Source organism: Achroia grisella, unplaced genomic scaffold (assembly GCF_030625045.1).
Source record: "Achroia grisella isolate CSIRO2021 unplaced genomic scaffold, CSIRO_AGI_Agris_v1 utg1867, whole genome shotgun sequence".
Lineage (NCBI taxonomy): Eukaryota > Metazoa > Arthropoda > Insecta > Lepidoptera > Pyralidae > Achroia > Achroia grisella.
The window spans coordinates 422,805-440,006 of NW_026712690.1; the positions used below are offsets into that span (position 1 = coordinate 422,805).

Here is a 17,202-nt window from a genome sequence, read left to right on the forward strand (position 1 = left end):
CTTCTAGAATAGTTTTAGTTTCCTGTCACTATATGGTATGTTTTAGTTTCTTTGAAACCATTTCTACCATTTTTTTCAATCAGTTATACAATTTACACACAGCTATGTGGAACTACATGGCGCTGTGCAAATTTTAAAACTATACTAGATGTAATTGTACTAGACAAGAGATAAATATACATATTTTTTAATCATCAACATCATCATCATGACTTAAGTACTATATATGAATATCAAATTTTATTATTATAAAATAGAAAGACTATTTTTTAACTTAATGATCAATTATAATAAGTTCATCAATGCTCCAGTCTTCATAGGAATGATCTGGAAGGTATCTTCTGATGATAATTGGAATTTTACTTTGTTTTAATTCTTTCATAGCTATTTGCAGTGGATCAGTTTTTCCCTCCAGCTCTACCATAACTGGTGCACACATTGCTATTTGCAGCGCCCACTCTTGCACGCTCGTACTTAGTCATATATCGAGTTGTGATACGCTTTCATCTCATCATCATTTCATCATCGCAGCCCGGATGACGTCCACCGCTGGACATAGGTCTCCCCCAAAGATCTCCATTTTTTAATATCTACACAATATTAGTTTTGTACTTTTTGAAGTCTTAAATGAAATAATAAGTTTTAGTAGTATATAGTTGTTTGAAACATTTGTAATGTTATATATAAAAGTCTCTGGAACTCACTACCACTCTGCATTCGATCCGCTCAATCTCATGCAATATTTAAATATCGTCTAAAGTCTCATTATCTGTCTCTATAGCTCATTTTTTCCTATTTATTTCTGAAATCTTCCAATATGTTGTGTGTAAGTTTATTTATATATATCTATATATGTATGTCTATTTATTCGTTTAATAATTATAGTGTCTTGTGTGTGCCATTTACCTCTTCTATGTACCTTAGTCCTATTGCTTGCTAGCAGGTTGTCTGTAAGAAATTGCCTATAGCGATAAGACCGCCTTTTGTGATTATTTTTTTATTTACTATTTTTCTTATTGTATTATATGTGCACAATAAAGAGTTTATTATTATTATTATTATTAACATATACCTCCAAAACGGCTTAACCAAATTTTCTGAAATATTTTATATGCATATTTAGTAGATCTGAGAATCGGCTACTATATATTTGTTTGCCGGGACAGCTAATAAATCAAACATCTTTTTTCAGGTATGTAGAGAGAGTGAACTACAGTATCAGTAAGTTTTTCGGTTGTATACTCTTGACAAAGTGACTTTCATACTGATAAATATATACAGTGCTAAATTCTAAGCGAATAAACATAGGTCTAAACCACACGAACGTGGGGGCAAGGCAAACCGGACTATGAATACCATTAACTGGATAGTTAAGTTATAAACTTGATTACAAATTACATGGGCTGATAATATATTTTCTAACAGTCGTTATATGTGACAACTTCCTAAACGTTAATAATAATTATGCTGTAGTTCTAATTTATGTATTATATTTAAAATCTAATTTCCGACTATTTCGAGTCGTTACATCCAATGGTATTGGGTTCGATTCATTGCACTGCACATACTTTTGTATTCATGAGTATGATTTGTTAATTTATATATAATTGGTTAATTAACAAATTCGAATTATATGTTTAAATACATACACAGAATTTTATACAATTATCTATTAGAAATAGATAATTATATAAAATTCTTTGGTCAGAACTCTAAATAATATATAATAAAAGAATCTATAATAGATAATATAACTGTTTATTGCGCACAGCACGCTATACAAAACGCGTCCTTATACCTATATAATAAAGCATTTTCTTACAAACAGAAAAAATGTATAAAATCCCCAATATTTATCTATAAGTACATAAAATATTTCTTAAATTTTATATACAGTGAACAGTAATGTAAATATAATTAAACTAAACATATTTTCCTGTATTGATTATACAGGGAATCAAACCCCATTTACAAACTCTATATTCTATATATGTTAAAAGACTTTCTAATCATACAACAGTGTTTGCTAATTAAAATTACTTTGAACTAATTAACTAGGAATCCGGTCACTTAGTGTAAGTCGAATTGAAAAACTTTCTCCCTAATTGTAGTTAATTAAATTTATATTAAAATTTTCGAAATGTCTCCCGCAATTTGTCACAGATAATTAAATAATGTGTCATTCTACTCTCTATATATTAAAGTAGCTAAACTTTGTACCTCTTTTTATTAAAATTACACTAAATGACGAGTATCCATACAGTTACAGTTTATATGAGAATGAGTTCAAAACATTTAAATAATAAAGTTAATTCAGTACACAGCTTTACTTCCGATAGTAACAGGTTTTATTCCTCGTACGCTGCACAAAATTGTATGGAGGAGAATGATTGTTTGTATCGGTCTGGGTGTTTATTGTGTATATATTTATAAAAAAAGTATTTTCCATATATAAGTTGTCTGTCACTGTGGACTAGATGGCGATGTTTAATTTGTCCAGGATTATTATTAGACACGTATTTGACATACACACACATAATATAGTCTTTTTCAATATAACCCTAATAACATTGAAACCTGAGACTTAAAATTGAAATTAAATACGGTCTATTTTCGACTAGCAGGCGACTATTTTATATAAACAGTCTGACTTAAAACAGATAGGCAACATCGTGAAAACAGTGTCCGTACAATTATCCCACATTTCTAAATGGAGGAAACTATTTGAGCACACAGTTATTGCTTTGTAAATCAAGCGCACAACGAAAGTGGGGCATAGCTGTTTTAGAAATGCTAGAAATTTTCTTGTCAAATCACCTTAAAATATAGGTTGATGAAATTGCAAATCTTATTCAATTTACCAATAGGAAAATATTTCAACACCGCGGTTCTCTAGCGATCTAGGTTTAGTATCCGGTGGTCGCGAGTTCAGTTCCTCCTACCGTAAAATAGTACGATTATTTGTATCGGTCTATCGGTTTCAATGTATATAATGGATGTATTTACAAAAAAATTCTATATAAGTTATCTAGTTATAACACTAGCTCTTAGATTGGGTCTAGATGTCACTGTGTAAATAGTCCTGTGAAAAGAAATAGAGGATAGTTCCTTTTTTTCCAAATTAGATTTTATTTTGCGGAAATCATCTTATTACTTAAAAAAATTATATTAATTTATTTAATGTGCTGTTTACTTGTGATCATTTAATATGATAAATAGATTACTTGTTCAATGATAGTAAACTTAAAAGATGAGCATGAACTTTTTTATTGAAAGTATATTTATTGGAGAGTTTGAATGCGTTCAGGGAGTGAGTTTCAAAGCTGTGAAGTTTGTAGACTAAAAGAATGAATACAAAAAAAAAATATGGAGTTAGCAATAAAAGAGAATCCTTTCCTCTTTTAAACAGAAATGTTAAGAATTTAACGGTTAAATTGACAGTGAAATTACAAATTAAGAGGCATAATATTAAAGGTTTTTTTTTTATAATAGTACCTGATCCCGGATATTAAATTCCAGGCTTGTTACTTATTTACTAAACACTACACTACTTATTTACTACGGAATACAAGAGTACTTTAAACAGTCTAGAATATTACATGATAACGTGATGTCAGTAGTGCCGTTGATAATACGCGACGGTCACCACTTACCATCAGGTATGCTGTCAGCTTGTTCGCCATTCCAATTACATAAACAATATGAGCATCTATTTTAGGCGATCATAAATTATAAACGTACGGTCAAGTTAAAACTTTCACTTGTGGTCATGACCGGCCCGGTCACGATCATGACCGCAGTTCATTGACATTTGCCTCTAATCATATAATTGAAATATAATTGAATCTGTATACTGAACTGGACGATAGGGAAATAATTGAAATATAAAAAAATTTATGTTCATACAGCTGAAATGTCCTATATGAATAAATGTTTTTTGAATTTGAATTTGAATCATAAACTAGCTGACTCTGTCAACGTTGTTTTACCATATAAATAGAAATAACTATTAAAAAATAGGGGTTGGTGGTAGAAGTATATAAATTTAAGTCTGTGTGTATTTTTAATGCCACGTAATAAAAAAAAATTGTCGAATGAATGAAAAAAAATTTTATCACCCTTAACACTTAGGGGTATAAAAAATAGTTATAAATATAGTCTCAGTCGTTTGGGAGTAGTATAAACACAAAACCTGTAACACGAGAATTTAATATATTAGATATACATGATGACAATGCAATAAAAACATAAAAATATTACGAACTAATAAACCTATGTAGTTAATTTATACGCAGAGCAAGAGGTATATCAGCGAAATCGTCTCTACAATTTTCTAGAAAATCTAAAAGTAAGCAGTAACTTCAATGAAATCAAATCAAAATATCTTTATTCATGTAGACCTATTACAGACTCATGATATGTCAGATTTACCATCAGTTCGAAGTGCTTAAGAACTCAGAAGACCTGACTAGTAACTCGGCTCTTATTCATTTTTTAAGTTAAATTTGGGAGAATACATTGACTACCAGCATTTGTCATTTGTCTAATATTAATTTAGAAAAGTGTATGTCTGTCTATTTCTTAAATTTTCAATACTAAAGGGCTGAACGAAACTTTATAAAAATTGTCGTAAAAACAGATAAGATCAGAAGGAAGAATATGACTAAAAAATGTCGCGGTATAAGCTATTAATATATATGTCCAATCGCTATCTCGCAAACGGAATTCATTATAAAATCACTGCAGTAATCAAAATACAAAGCCTTTCACACCTCTTGTTTACATACCTGTCACTTTTCGAATAATACCAACAAGAAGCGAATGTCCCCTACATTCACATTCAAAAGTCGTAACTGTAATAGTTATATCATTTCGTCTTTTATATAATTGATTGTTTATATTCACTTTGCATTTCAATTTTCTTTCACCTATTGTTTGTCCTACCTGTGCGTCTAATGCGAACAGATGCGACGCGATAATATCATAGTAATATTTAATTGATGACGGCCTCGTTGGTCTAGCGGTTTAGCACAGGAATTTACTTCCGATGGTCTCGAGTTCGACTCCTCGCACGGTGCAACAATTGTATTCATGAGTATGACTGTTTGTATCAGTCTGGGGATTTTCTATTTATATTATGTATGTATTTAAAAATATCTAATTATTTATATCAGTTGTCTAGTACCTATATACAAGCTCTACTCACCGTGAAACTAGTTGGCTCTATTTTAATTGTCCGGGGTTATTTATTATTATTTAATTCGTTTATTTCTTCTCTCAAGAGGGGAAAATCTATGAGACACAGTTACCTAGATACATACTTGCAATTAATGTAATACTTGCAATTAATTAAGGTTGGTAAGATAAACTAAATACTGTCTACTAAACACTGCACAAACCGCGTCATTATCACATCTGCCTTGCATTTTACTATTGTTATTTTGTACATAAGATCGATATTTCAATATACATGTATCAGTTCAATATCATATGTAATATACATCACCTCAACTGACAATATCGTAATATTAACCCGCTATAATCCGCAGTTACCGTTCACCATTTTAGGACTCTATGTAGATGGAATCATATAATAGAAACACGGTATATAAGATCAAATAAAGATTTTGCTGTGAGTTCTGTCTATTCCCATACGCTAAAATCGCTGTTTCGATTTGAAAATTAGGTCGTATAAAATCATAATTCCAACGCATCATATAGCTTAATTTGTCGCGTGTTATCACTAGGCTTACATCGCTCATGTATGACACAAACACAGTATGATATAATGAGTTGGGAAGTAATTAGACAACTGGATGTTCTATTGTTTACCACTATGAGAATATCCGACGGTCAAGGTTAGCTAATTTTGTACATTCCCTAGAAATATTACATAAATAACAAAACGTTATATCATCAAAAAAACATAACACCAGATGCACGAATTTAAATTTTTAAAAATTTATGTCTCATGTAAATTTATTTAAAAACGTTATAAAATACCAAAAGATATTTTAGATCTACCTTTTAATAAATTAAAAAACGTATTAAGAAATACTTATTGAAGAAAGGATATTATCTGTAAACGAATATTTGGGTGAGGACCTCACATTGTATTCAGACAACGGATGTCCTATTTTAAATATATTAGATGTATATGCTATTTAAATGTTATATAATATTTAGATAATAGAGGCTTTAATAATAATAAATATATTTACTGTCAACAATAATACAGTACACAATTATACTAAAGTTTTATAAAAAGATTGTCAATAGGTACACACAAACTCGGATATTGATGGACTGTAGTGCATCTAAGGGGACGGGGGACAACACGGAGTCCATGCCTCGGGCGGCAAGTTCTGGGTGCGGCTAATTCTCCTTTAAAATTTGAATCATTAATACATCTTTGACAAGGTAACATGTGTATTGTAAAAATGTTGGCCTGAGGGGGAGGGCGGAGATAGTCCTAGGGGGGCGGCATTTTTAGATTTTGCCCGCCGCCGCAGTAAGAATAGGAGAACCGTGGCTGCAGACGAGCTTTAATTTTTAGTTTTTAATTTATACCTTATTTGGAGTTACATACTACTACTATATACTGGATCCACAGTAAATACACAATATTGATCATTATTCCTTAGTTTTGAGACGTTTCACTGACCCCCTGGCCGTTCTACTTCGTCGCACAACTGCTATGGCCTAATAACCTAACATTGTTTGAAGATAACTTTCTATATCATTAACACGAGACCGTGATGGGTATTCATTGTCATGGGAGAAAATACAACTTGAACTTGGAATGAAAGTGAATTTATTCCGGTTAATTAGTTCCTACTTATAATTATTTCCGGAAAGATCGATTTTTCTTTTCATCCATAATAAAAAAATATCTTCGTTTTTATGTGAAATGGCAAAGAAACTGTTAACCACACACACACAGATATACCTTGCACATTGCACAGATAAACAAAGAATAATAAAAGTATTTTACAAAAAGTCTTATCGCTATAAGAAATCTCATACAGACGACCTCGTATTGCTAGACTATATACATAGAGAGAGAATAAATTTCTTTCTTTCTTTCAAAGCATATGGCTTCGCGGCTGAAGAAGATGAGTCTGATTTACCTACAGACGATATTTTACAATCGGCATGTGTTAATCATTACTTACATAGTATAAAACAAAGTCGCTGTCGCTGTCTGACCGTCACTATGTATGCTTAAATCTTTAAAACTACGTAACGGATTTTGAAGCGATTTTTTTAATCGGTAGAGTGATTCAGGAGGAGGGTTTATATGTATAATACATGTACACCCGGGTGAAGCCGAGGCGTGTAGCTAGTTAATAAACATAATATGTAAATTTGTAAAAATATTTAAACCTATATTTATGACTTCCCCATCATGGATGACAATAAACAAACATTGTTTAAACGACCAACATTAAGTGTTGCCATTGTGGTTTGTCACCATTAATGATGGCAACTTTAAGAAAAAGCGTATACAAGTCAGGGTGTAACCGCATCGATTAGAGTGAAAGTGCCAAGCTGAGCCACCCATGTTGTTAATGCTTTCAACACCATACAAAGAGACTTTACATTAACATTACGTTAAACTTAACTTGAATGATGATGACGTTGTTATGTTGTAAACTGACAATTGTTTTTTTTAAATCTTCGAATCTAAATCTTACTAGCTAGCTAAAGCTTCTGTTATGGGTACTACACAAATAAATAAATAAATAAGTAACCCTGGACAATTACCATCTAGACCCAAGTTAAGCTAGCTATGGGTAATAGACAACTGAAGCAAATACATAGATATTTTTTTTTCATAAATACAAACATAATATGTACACATACTAAAAACCTAGAAGTCTCGCACGATACAAATATTTGTATTCCTAAGTATGATTGTTTGTATCGCTCTAGGTGTTTTGTATGTTTTATGTGTATTTACAAATATAAATGTATCGAAGTATTAGTATCAGTTGTTTAGTACCTATAACACACGATCTGTTTATCTTGGGACTACATGGCGCTATGTGTATTGTCATAGTGATATTATTATATTAATATTAATTTAATGCATTTTTTATTAATAAATGCTGAACGGTAATCGCTTTCAGCGTTACCAGTAGGTTTTAACTTTGAAGCTTATTATCTTAACATAATTTGATATGAAGTCGCTTCCTCTGTCTTTCGCTTAGATCTTTTAAACTACGCAATAGATTCTAATACTATTTTTAGCATTAGATAGAGTGATTGAAATGTGATTGAATATTGAAAATGAAGGTTTATATGTATAATACTTGTACACCCGTGAGAATCCGAGGCGGGTAGCTGGTACAACAATGTACAACCTTATTATTGTATTATTATTATCTAGTTGCATAAAAAGAGTAGTACTGATTATCGTTAAAGAAATCTACAATAAAAAAATGAATATTTACAGAAATTACTCACAAAAATTATCATAACAAGTAATACAAGAGCATAAATCTCTTATGGACGCACAAATTGTAAGGTCAGAGTCCAAATATCACACAAAATTCACTTTTTACTGAAGCCAACTGGTTTCGTTTCACTTTCCCCCAAACGTGTTCCATTCAGTGAGTCTTATTTGCTTTGTATATTTCTCTGCTCGGTATAGAAAAGGGCTTGTATAATAACAATAGAGAAAATATTACAAGTTTTAATTTATTAATACGGATATGTATATACGCCTACTGTTGCTGGCAGCTTGTCTACCATTCTTTTTATAAGCTTTTTATTTTTGATATCTATTTATTATATGTCACTTTTGACTTCTTCTTGTTTTTTTCATTGTTCTCTGTGAGCCCTTTTGGGAAAAATAAACATTTTTTTACTGTTATTTGATTTTTAATTAAAATAGTAGTTGTGTTCACGCTCAAGTCACACTTGCACTAACGGTCTATCGGTATGTACTAGTACTACTAGAGTACCATTGGAGGATAATAGAAATATTTATTCATATAAACTTAATATAAGCACTTTTGAATAGTCAAATTTTGACGACCTCGTTGGTCTAGCGGTCTAGCATACCGCTTTACTTCCGATGGTCGCGGGTTCGATTCCTCGCACGGCACAAACATTTGTATTCATGAGTATGATGGTTTGTATCGGTCTGGGTATTTTCTATGTATAATATGTATGTATTTACGAAAAAAAATTATTTATGTTTTTGTATCAGTAATCTAGTACTCATAACACAAGCTTTAGCTAGCTTAACTTGGATCTAGATGGTGCTGTGTGAATTGTCCTGAGATTATTATTATTATTTTTTGTTTTTACCACTCATTCGGAATGTAGACTCATCACAAGAATAATGAGCAAGTAACTCGTGTGTTACTCTTTTAAATAAATATTCTTTTAATTATATTTATATTAACAAGGATTAGGCATGCGACAATCACAACAATTCACAGCGCCATCTAGTCCCAATCTAATCAAAGTCTGTATCATAGGTACTAGATAACTGATAGATATATTTAGATATTTTTTTAACAAATTTTATACATGTATTTACAAAAATTCAGACAAATACAAACAATCATATTTATGGATATAAATATTTGTATTGTGAGTGGTATCGAACCCACGATAATCAGATGTAAGGCGATATGTTAAACCGCTAAGCCACCGAGCATGATAAATATATCATAACTAGCCGTTATCCGCGACTTTATCTGCTTTTTGAGATAAAACACAGTATATGTTCAGTACCAACACAATCTATCTTTAATAGACAGACATTTTCTTACAGCTACTATTATACCCTCAAATTCCTCTGCACAAACTTCCATCCCTTATTTCACCCCTTCCGGATTACATTTTTATACAAAATATAATTTATCTCCTTTATTCAATCAATCTCAAAACATAATTATATTATTTATCTGCTGTTTATTCCAACTTCCTTAGAAAGCGAAAGAGTGGATGCGCGTCGTCGGTGCAACACCGGTTCTTGGTCTCTTAACACACATACAGACATACATATTTAGCTGTGATATACAAAGCCACTCTCCATCCGGAGAATTTACTTGATTTTCCTCTGTTTTATGGGTAATCAAGTGAATGTACTTGTACCATTCACTTATTTTATCAATGATCTTGCAAGTGGCGTACAGTCAGCTTCATAAAAATCATAAAGATAACGATCAATACTATTTTAATGTATCTGGCCGCATAGCTACTAGTACTAGAGTTTAAGAGACTCCGGTCTAAGAGTCTCTCAACTTGGGAACTAGCGGAAAGGTTTTCAGTCAGCGCCTGACAGCTGACTCATTGAACCAGCCTCATCAATTGAAAGGAATATAGCGATTTAAAAAAACGAGCAATCAGATTGGATTATTGTCTTATTAATATTATAATCTCGAAAGTTTGTGTGTATGGATGGATGGATAGATGTTTGTGACTCTTTCACGCAAAAACTACTGAATGGATTTTGATGAAACTTTACAATAATACAGCTTATACATCAGAATATCACATATGCTATAATTTACAAAAAAAAACATTATATAAATTGGGCGAAATATAATGTAAAATTCAAGTAAGTGTAATGTGTTCATGTTAGTAAGATAGCTGTATGCACACAGTACCTTAGCTTTTCCTAATGGATACACAGAACGAATAAAAAACATAAATATTCTAAATTTAAAAATAAACTTCACTCAAATACCCCATTAGTTCCGTAATGGAACAAAAAGATCGTATTCACCGCAGCACAGAACGGTTACAAACCGGTTATAAGTTAATCTATCTACTGGCTGGACTGACCACTCTTCCTGACATTTCACTTATTTTTTACCACTCCGCGTTGCCACAGATGTCCGTCCACTGAATTGTAATCCTTAATCCTGGTAAACAAAGTCTCTTTTTCTAATCCCATGTCGTTTAACATTGTAAACACTTATAGGTTGTATACCCATTTTGAGCTAGATAAATCTCTTCCTAGATTGTATGTAACAATTTCTAGTATATTGACTTTCGTTTAGAAAATTAACAACACATTAGATTCGTTTTTATGCGCATAGTTATTAGAGAAAAATCTGTGACCGCTCGAATGCATATTAATTCGTTTCTAATAAAATAAATTAATATAGATTAATATTTAAAAACTAACTTTGAATTCCGCCATATTGAATCCATAGTGACGTTATATAATTTTTCGTATTTATTTCAGCAAACTCTTTCATTTGATATCCTGATTTTAGATAAAAGACCACCTATGTACATCCTCATGAATCATTCTTGTCGCCCTCGGTGATTTAGGCCTCGAACGGTGGAGTATGAAATTTCGCACACTTATAGTTTACTAGCTTTTTCCCGCGGCTTCGCTCACGTTAATTTATCTCCTTAGGGGTGGAATTTATCAAAATCCTTTCATAGGGGATGCCTACGTCATAGTAGATTTATGCATGCAAAGTCTCAGCCCGATCAGTTTAAAATTGACAAAGTTTCATACAAATTTCCATCCCCTATTTTATCTCCTTGGGTGTAGAATTAATCAAAATGCTTTCTTAGCGGATGCCTACGTCATAACATCTACCTGCATGCCAATTTTCAGCCCGATCCGTCCAGTGGTTTGGGCTGTGTGTTGATAGATCAGTATGTAAGTCACCTTTGAGTTATATATATTTAGATATAGATATAGAGAGTGCAGATTGTTAATATTTTTTTAAATAAAAAATTCATTAATATGTAACATTATATACACTATCGACCTCTAGGTTAGATAGATAGATAAGATTTATTATTTTTAATTTACTACACACCTATAGTTTTAATTACAAAGAGAGCATTACAGATACCTGAGTGTGAGAATCACTCAAGGAGGAAAAAACTGAGGAGGGTGATGTGCTATTTAAAAAAATATATATTAAAAATTTACAGCATGAGAGAGAGAGACTCTCTCTTAAAGTACCACATTCTTGTTATTGTTTGATTATTTATTTTAAAAAAATTATAATAAAAAAAAACATTTTTTCAAAAGAGCAGAACACACAAAGTTCTTGCTCATTCTTCTTGAGAAGAGTCTGCGTTCCGAATGAGTGGTAGAATAAAAAATATAATTATTCAAAAGTGCTTGTATTGAGTTTATTTGAATATAGTTTACTAGCTACTCGCCCCGGCTTCGCACGAGTGTACATGTATTATATATTTAAACCTTCCTCTAGAACCACTCTATCTATTAAAAAAAACCACATCAACATCAGTTGCGTAGTTTTAAAGATTTAAGCATACGTAGGAACAGACAGCGACTTTGTTTTATACTATACTACCTACTCGCCCCGGCTTCGCACAGTTATACATGTATTATATATATAAACCTTCCTCTTGAACTACTGGATCTATTAAAAAATCACTTCAATATCCGAAGCGTAGTTTTAAAGAGGATAGACAGCGACAGCGACTTTGTTTTATACTATGTAATGATTTCTATTTCTACCACACTAATTTACAGCTAGGTCCTATATAGATATAATAGAGTGATATGCATAAATCAGTACTGAACTAGTATACTTACGCAAAACGTAATATCTCGTTACATGTTAGAAAGGCTATCCCCCCATGCATATCGTATTTACGTACAGACAATTTGAAATTACTCTTAAACGTAGAACCAATATCAGAATTCATATACAACTCTATGCGTATTGAAATAAGATTCAAAATATGTGCTGTTAAAGAAGATAGAACGAAATAATTGGATTTAATTTTCGTGTACAGTCAAATGTCAAATTGGATCGACGTAATAGAAACTGAAAGCGTTCGCACAAAACAGCCTTAGTGGTCTAGTGGTTTAGCACACCGCTTTACTTCCGTTGGTCATAGGTTCGATTCCTCACACGGTACAAACATATGTATTCATGACTATGATTGTTTGTATCGGTCTAGGTGTTATCTATGTATAGTATGTATGTATTTACAGAAAAAGTATCTAAGTATTTATATTAGCTGTCTAGTACCCATAAGAGAAGAATTTGTAAATTTTTTTTATTAATTTTAATAGAATATCTTAAAAAGTGTAGCCTAAGTGACTCCTAATAGTATTAACTATCTACCAGTAAAGTATCATTCCGGTGATTAGATAAGAATAAACAGGCTGACAGCTAAAAATTTTTTTTTATTATTTGATGTAAGTCCTACCGTATAATTTGAAATTACAAACAGACAGTTGAACTTTAATTTTTTGTAAATAAGATACTAGCTGTGCCTGTGGTTTCACTTGCGTGAAATTTATAGCTATATTGTAAAGTTTCATAAAAATTCGTTTAGTAGTTTTTGCATGAAAGAGTAACAAACACTCATCCATTCACAAAATTCCGCGTAATTTTTTTGTTAATCTTGACCTGCATCTCAATATGAAAATATAACTTTTAAGTAATATTTTATACTTGCCTCTATCGTAATTAATTTCCAAATTCCCAACTCGTGTTACCTAAAACAAAAAAAAAATAGTCGCCCAACCATCCGGGCATAGAATTGAAACTGGTTCGACTGCATTCGATACAATCACTGAACCATAGCGGTATTGTCATTAACATTGCTGAATGCTTATTAGAGTTTTAATTGATGTAATTAGAAATTGTTTGTTGGCAAAATATTTGTACAGAATTATTTATGACGGCCTCGGTGGTCTAGCGGTTTAGCACCTTGTACTTCCGAAGGTTGCAGGTTCTATTCCTCGCATGGTACAAACATTATGATTGTTTGTATCGGGCTGGATGTTTTCTATGTATGTTATATATTCAAATTCAAATTCAAATTCAAATTCAAAAATAATTTATTCATGTAGGACATTTTAGCCAAGTTTTTACAATATATTTTTTTCCCTACCATCCTATATGTACAGACAAATCAATCTTGCATGGCAATAATAGTTCAAGCATAGGATTTTCACTTAATATTAAACATAGACACCTACATAAGTATATAATGTAAAAAAAAATGGCTTTTAAAAAAAATCCGTTGAGTTTCTTGCCAGTTCTTCTCAATTGAATCTGTATACTGAACTGGACGGGAAATAAAATATTAATACAAAAAACGTGTCGTTCATAAGCGGCTAAAATGTCCACAGTTTTGAATTTGGAATTTGATTTTTTGTATCAATTATCTCGTACTATATAATATTGTCTTATCTGTGCTAGTACCTATAACACAAGCTCTGCTTAGCTTGAGACTAGATGTCGCTCTGTAAATGGTCCAAGGATATTCATATTATTAAAGAAGCGTGTACTAATAATAACCAGATCATCCATTATATGTTCATCAATAACAATATATGAAGTTATTGTACCTGTGCATGTGACAGATAAACAAACAATAGATACATTGCCCTTGTACCACAAACGGTGACGTTCTCCTCATACATCAACCATCCAAACCAGTTTATATGACATTTAATGTAATGCAAATCATTATTAATAATACAAGTGATCTATTTTTTTTTTCGGATTACTCTAATGCTATTAGCCGCAGCTGGCCTTTACAGCTTCGCCGGACGATAGGGGGCGAGTGCAGATGGCACTTTAAACCAAAGGAAGGACTTATGGAGCGGCTGAAGGCCAACTCCCGCCTGACGGATACGACTTTAGCCTCAGCTCACTGCTAGGGGTTCGAACCTCGGCTCAGATCGTCATAATTTCGATTCCTGTTTGAATTGGACGGGGGATCCATCGGAAGGCTTTTAGTGGCTGGTAAGGGAATGGTTTTTATGGAGCAAAAATGTTAGACTTGATGCGGCCGATGAATTTAAGAAAGTTATCATTTAAGGAAAGATAGTATAAAAGATGGGAAGGGGAAGACCAAAGTAATTTCAAATTAACAGCTTTTCACTAAATACATTTTTTTTTGTCTGTCTGTTTGTTCTTGCTAATCTTTGAAACGGCTGTACTGATTTTCACGGGACTTACATCACAGATAACAAATATTAGGCTAGACTTAACATTAGTTAAGCTTAGACTACATTTATTTTTAAATTTTATACATTTAATATTAAAATAAAAACATAAATCCACGGGGTCGAATTTGCGTTTAACAGCTAATATGGGCCATAAGATTGCTAAAAACATGCTAATCTATTAAAAATATACTACATTCTACATTCGATAGAATTTTCATAGTCACGATCAGTAAAATCACTAAAATTCTATTCTATTCTAATAAAAGCCACCCCCGATCTTAAATTAGAAGACAAATAAACAACCAGACCATGTAACCATGCAACACGTAACCATGTTGTTATAAACATAAATTACAACAGGAAATCAGAGTGCATTGGACAACAACTTACAAGACAGACGTGTATTATATTACATTCAAACACATTACCTCGCTTCCTACAATCGGTAAATTGACACCGGTCAAGCAAAACAGACAGACATTGAGCTCGGGTTCTTGTGAATACTTTCCTTACTTTTCAACATACTTGCTCGTAAAATGGATCTATTTTCACCGGTTTTTGATATATAAAGCAGTTCATGAAACACACAGGCGTCGATAACGTAAATGTACTATTGAGTAATAACAATATATGCATCATGACTAGACAGCTTGCAGTGAGGGCTCACTGGACACTTCAAGCTGAAAAAGCACATGGTGAAATTAGGCCTTAGCTTAACATCAATCTGCAGATTTTGCCAAGCAGAAGAGGAAACGCCACTACACATCCTGTGTGGTTATAGCTTATGCATAAATGAAACATCTAAGGAGATGTTTCGTTTATATCCTCAGGATATAGTTGTATACTTTCCAAAGGTGGAAAGTATACAACTATATCCTGAGGAGATAAAAACCATCGCTCCTAAATTTGTCTGTCTGTCTGTCGGTCGGTGAAAGGTTGTATGGAAGTATCGTCAGTTTTAAAACTAGAAGTTTGAAACTTAATTTTTAGGCTGTTGATTAAATATAAATAAATATAACACATTTTTTTTTATTTTTACCCTTATGGGGGAAAAATAAAATAGAGAATAAAAAGTTTGTGTGGACTTTCGTCATTTTTGAAGCTAGACGATTTTTTTTCATTTGGCTATTTGGGTTAAATTATGAAATATATTTTCATTATTTGGTCAAAATCACTATTCCACACAGACGAAGTCGCTGGTACAGCTAGTTATACATATGTATAACCCCTCCTCCCCGTATACCTCTTTCCCGCCCTGACTTGCATGCCTAATTCCCATTAGCACTTAGCATGCAATTGGTATTTCATATTTCACCTAATCCGCCTTAAGCAACAACCAAATCGTTGTAATATTTTCATAGTTTCCCAATAACCGGCTTTGAAAACAATGAAAACATGTTAATCTTTCCGACATCAACTGATTGCCAAAATGAGGTTTAAAATTCAGTGGTGTTTTTTAATAAAGTTTTTTTAAGGAACGGCAGCTTCTCTGACAGCTAGGGTTGCAAACTCACGAAAAGAAATATCCGAGAGTATGTACAGGTTGTCCCAGAACTAAACACTCTTTATACTCATTTTTTTTAGTATGAAACTAACAAGTATTGTACTATGATACAATGCGCGGCACTTTCGTACCTTTTTTTAAAGGGACGCCTTTCAAAAATTATAATTTTACAAATAGTCTTAATTCTAGAAAACTTGGGGCAATTGTATCATTATTTTTGACTGTGGTTATTAGCCGAGGCAGAGACACCCACGCAGATGACTTTTTATAAAGTTAATTGATTTATTATGATCATTATCTGTATTGTGTTTTTAGATTTATTACCCGTTTTTTAATACTTCCTAGTTGCATATCTTACTCAAATTCCTTGTATGTCGAAATATAGGTATTTCGACATACAAGGAATTTTTCGAAGCAAAATATTTAAGTAACAATTTCGTTATAGGTAATAAAAAAACGAAGGTCATTTGTTTATAACTCGAATAGCAAACAAACCGACGGGCCATTTGGTAGGAAATGGCAATCGTAAATACATGAAAAACGTCATGCTTCTACTCTTTCGGGCAAAAATTACTGAACGGATTTTGATAAAACTGTACAGTAATATAATTTACACATCAGAATAACACATACGTTACAAATTTCATGCGGAACCGCGGGTATAGCTAGTCACTACATAGTATAAAACAAAGTCGCTGTCGCTGTCTGTCCCTCCCTATGTATGCTTAAATCTTTAAAACTACGCAACGGATTTGAAGCGATT

The 17,202-nt window shown here is 32.2% G+C and overlaps 2 protein-coding genes across 2 annotated transcripts in view; one reads left to right on the forward strand and one right to left on the reverse strand.

Annotated features, from left to right (window-relative positions):
* LOC131841653 (mucin-2) overlaps nt 1-17,202 on the forward strand; it is a 42,496-nt gene that overhangs the window by 12,819 nt on the left and 12,475 nt on the right. The gene's annotated exons all lie outside the window — the stretch shown is intronic.
* On the reverse strand, nt 275-3,683 carry LOC131841668 (DNA-directed RNA polymerases I, II, and III subunit RPABC2-like). The gene is given in 3 exon segments (XM_059189993.1): nt 275-455; nt 457-500; nt 3,654-3,683. Coding segments are annotated over 3 exon segments (255 nt in total).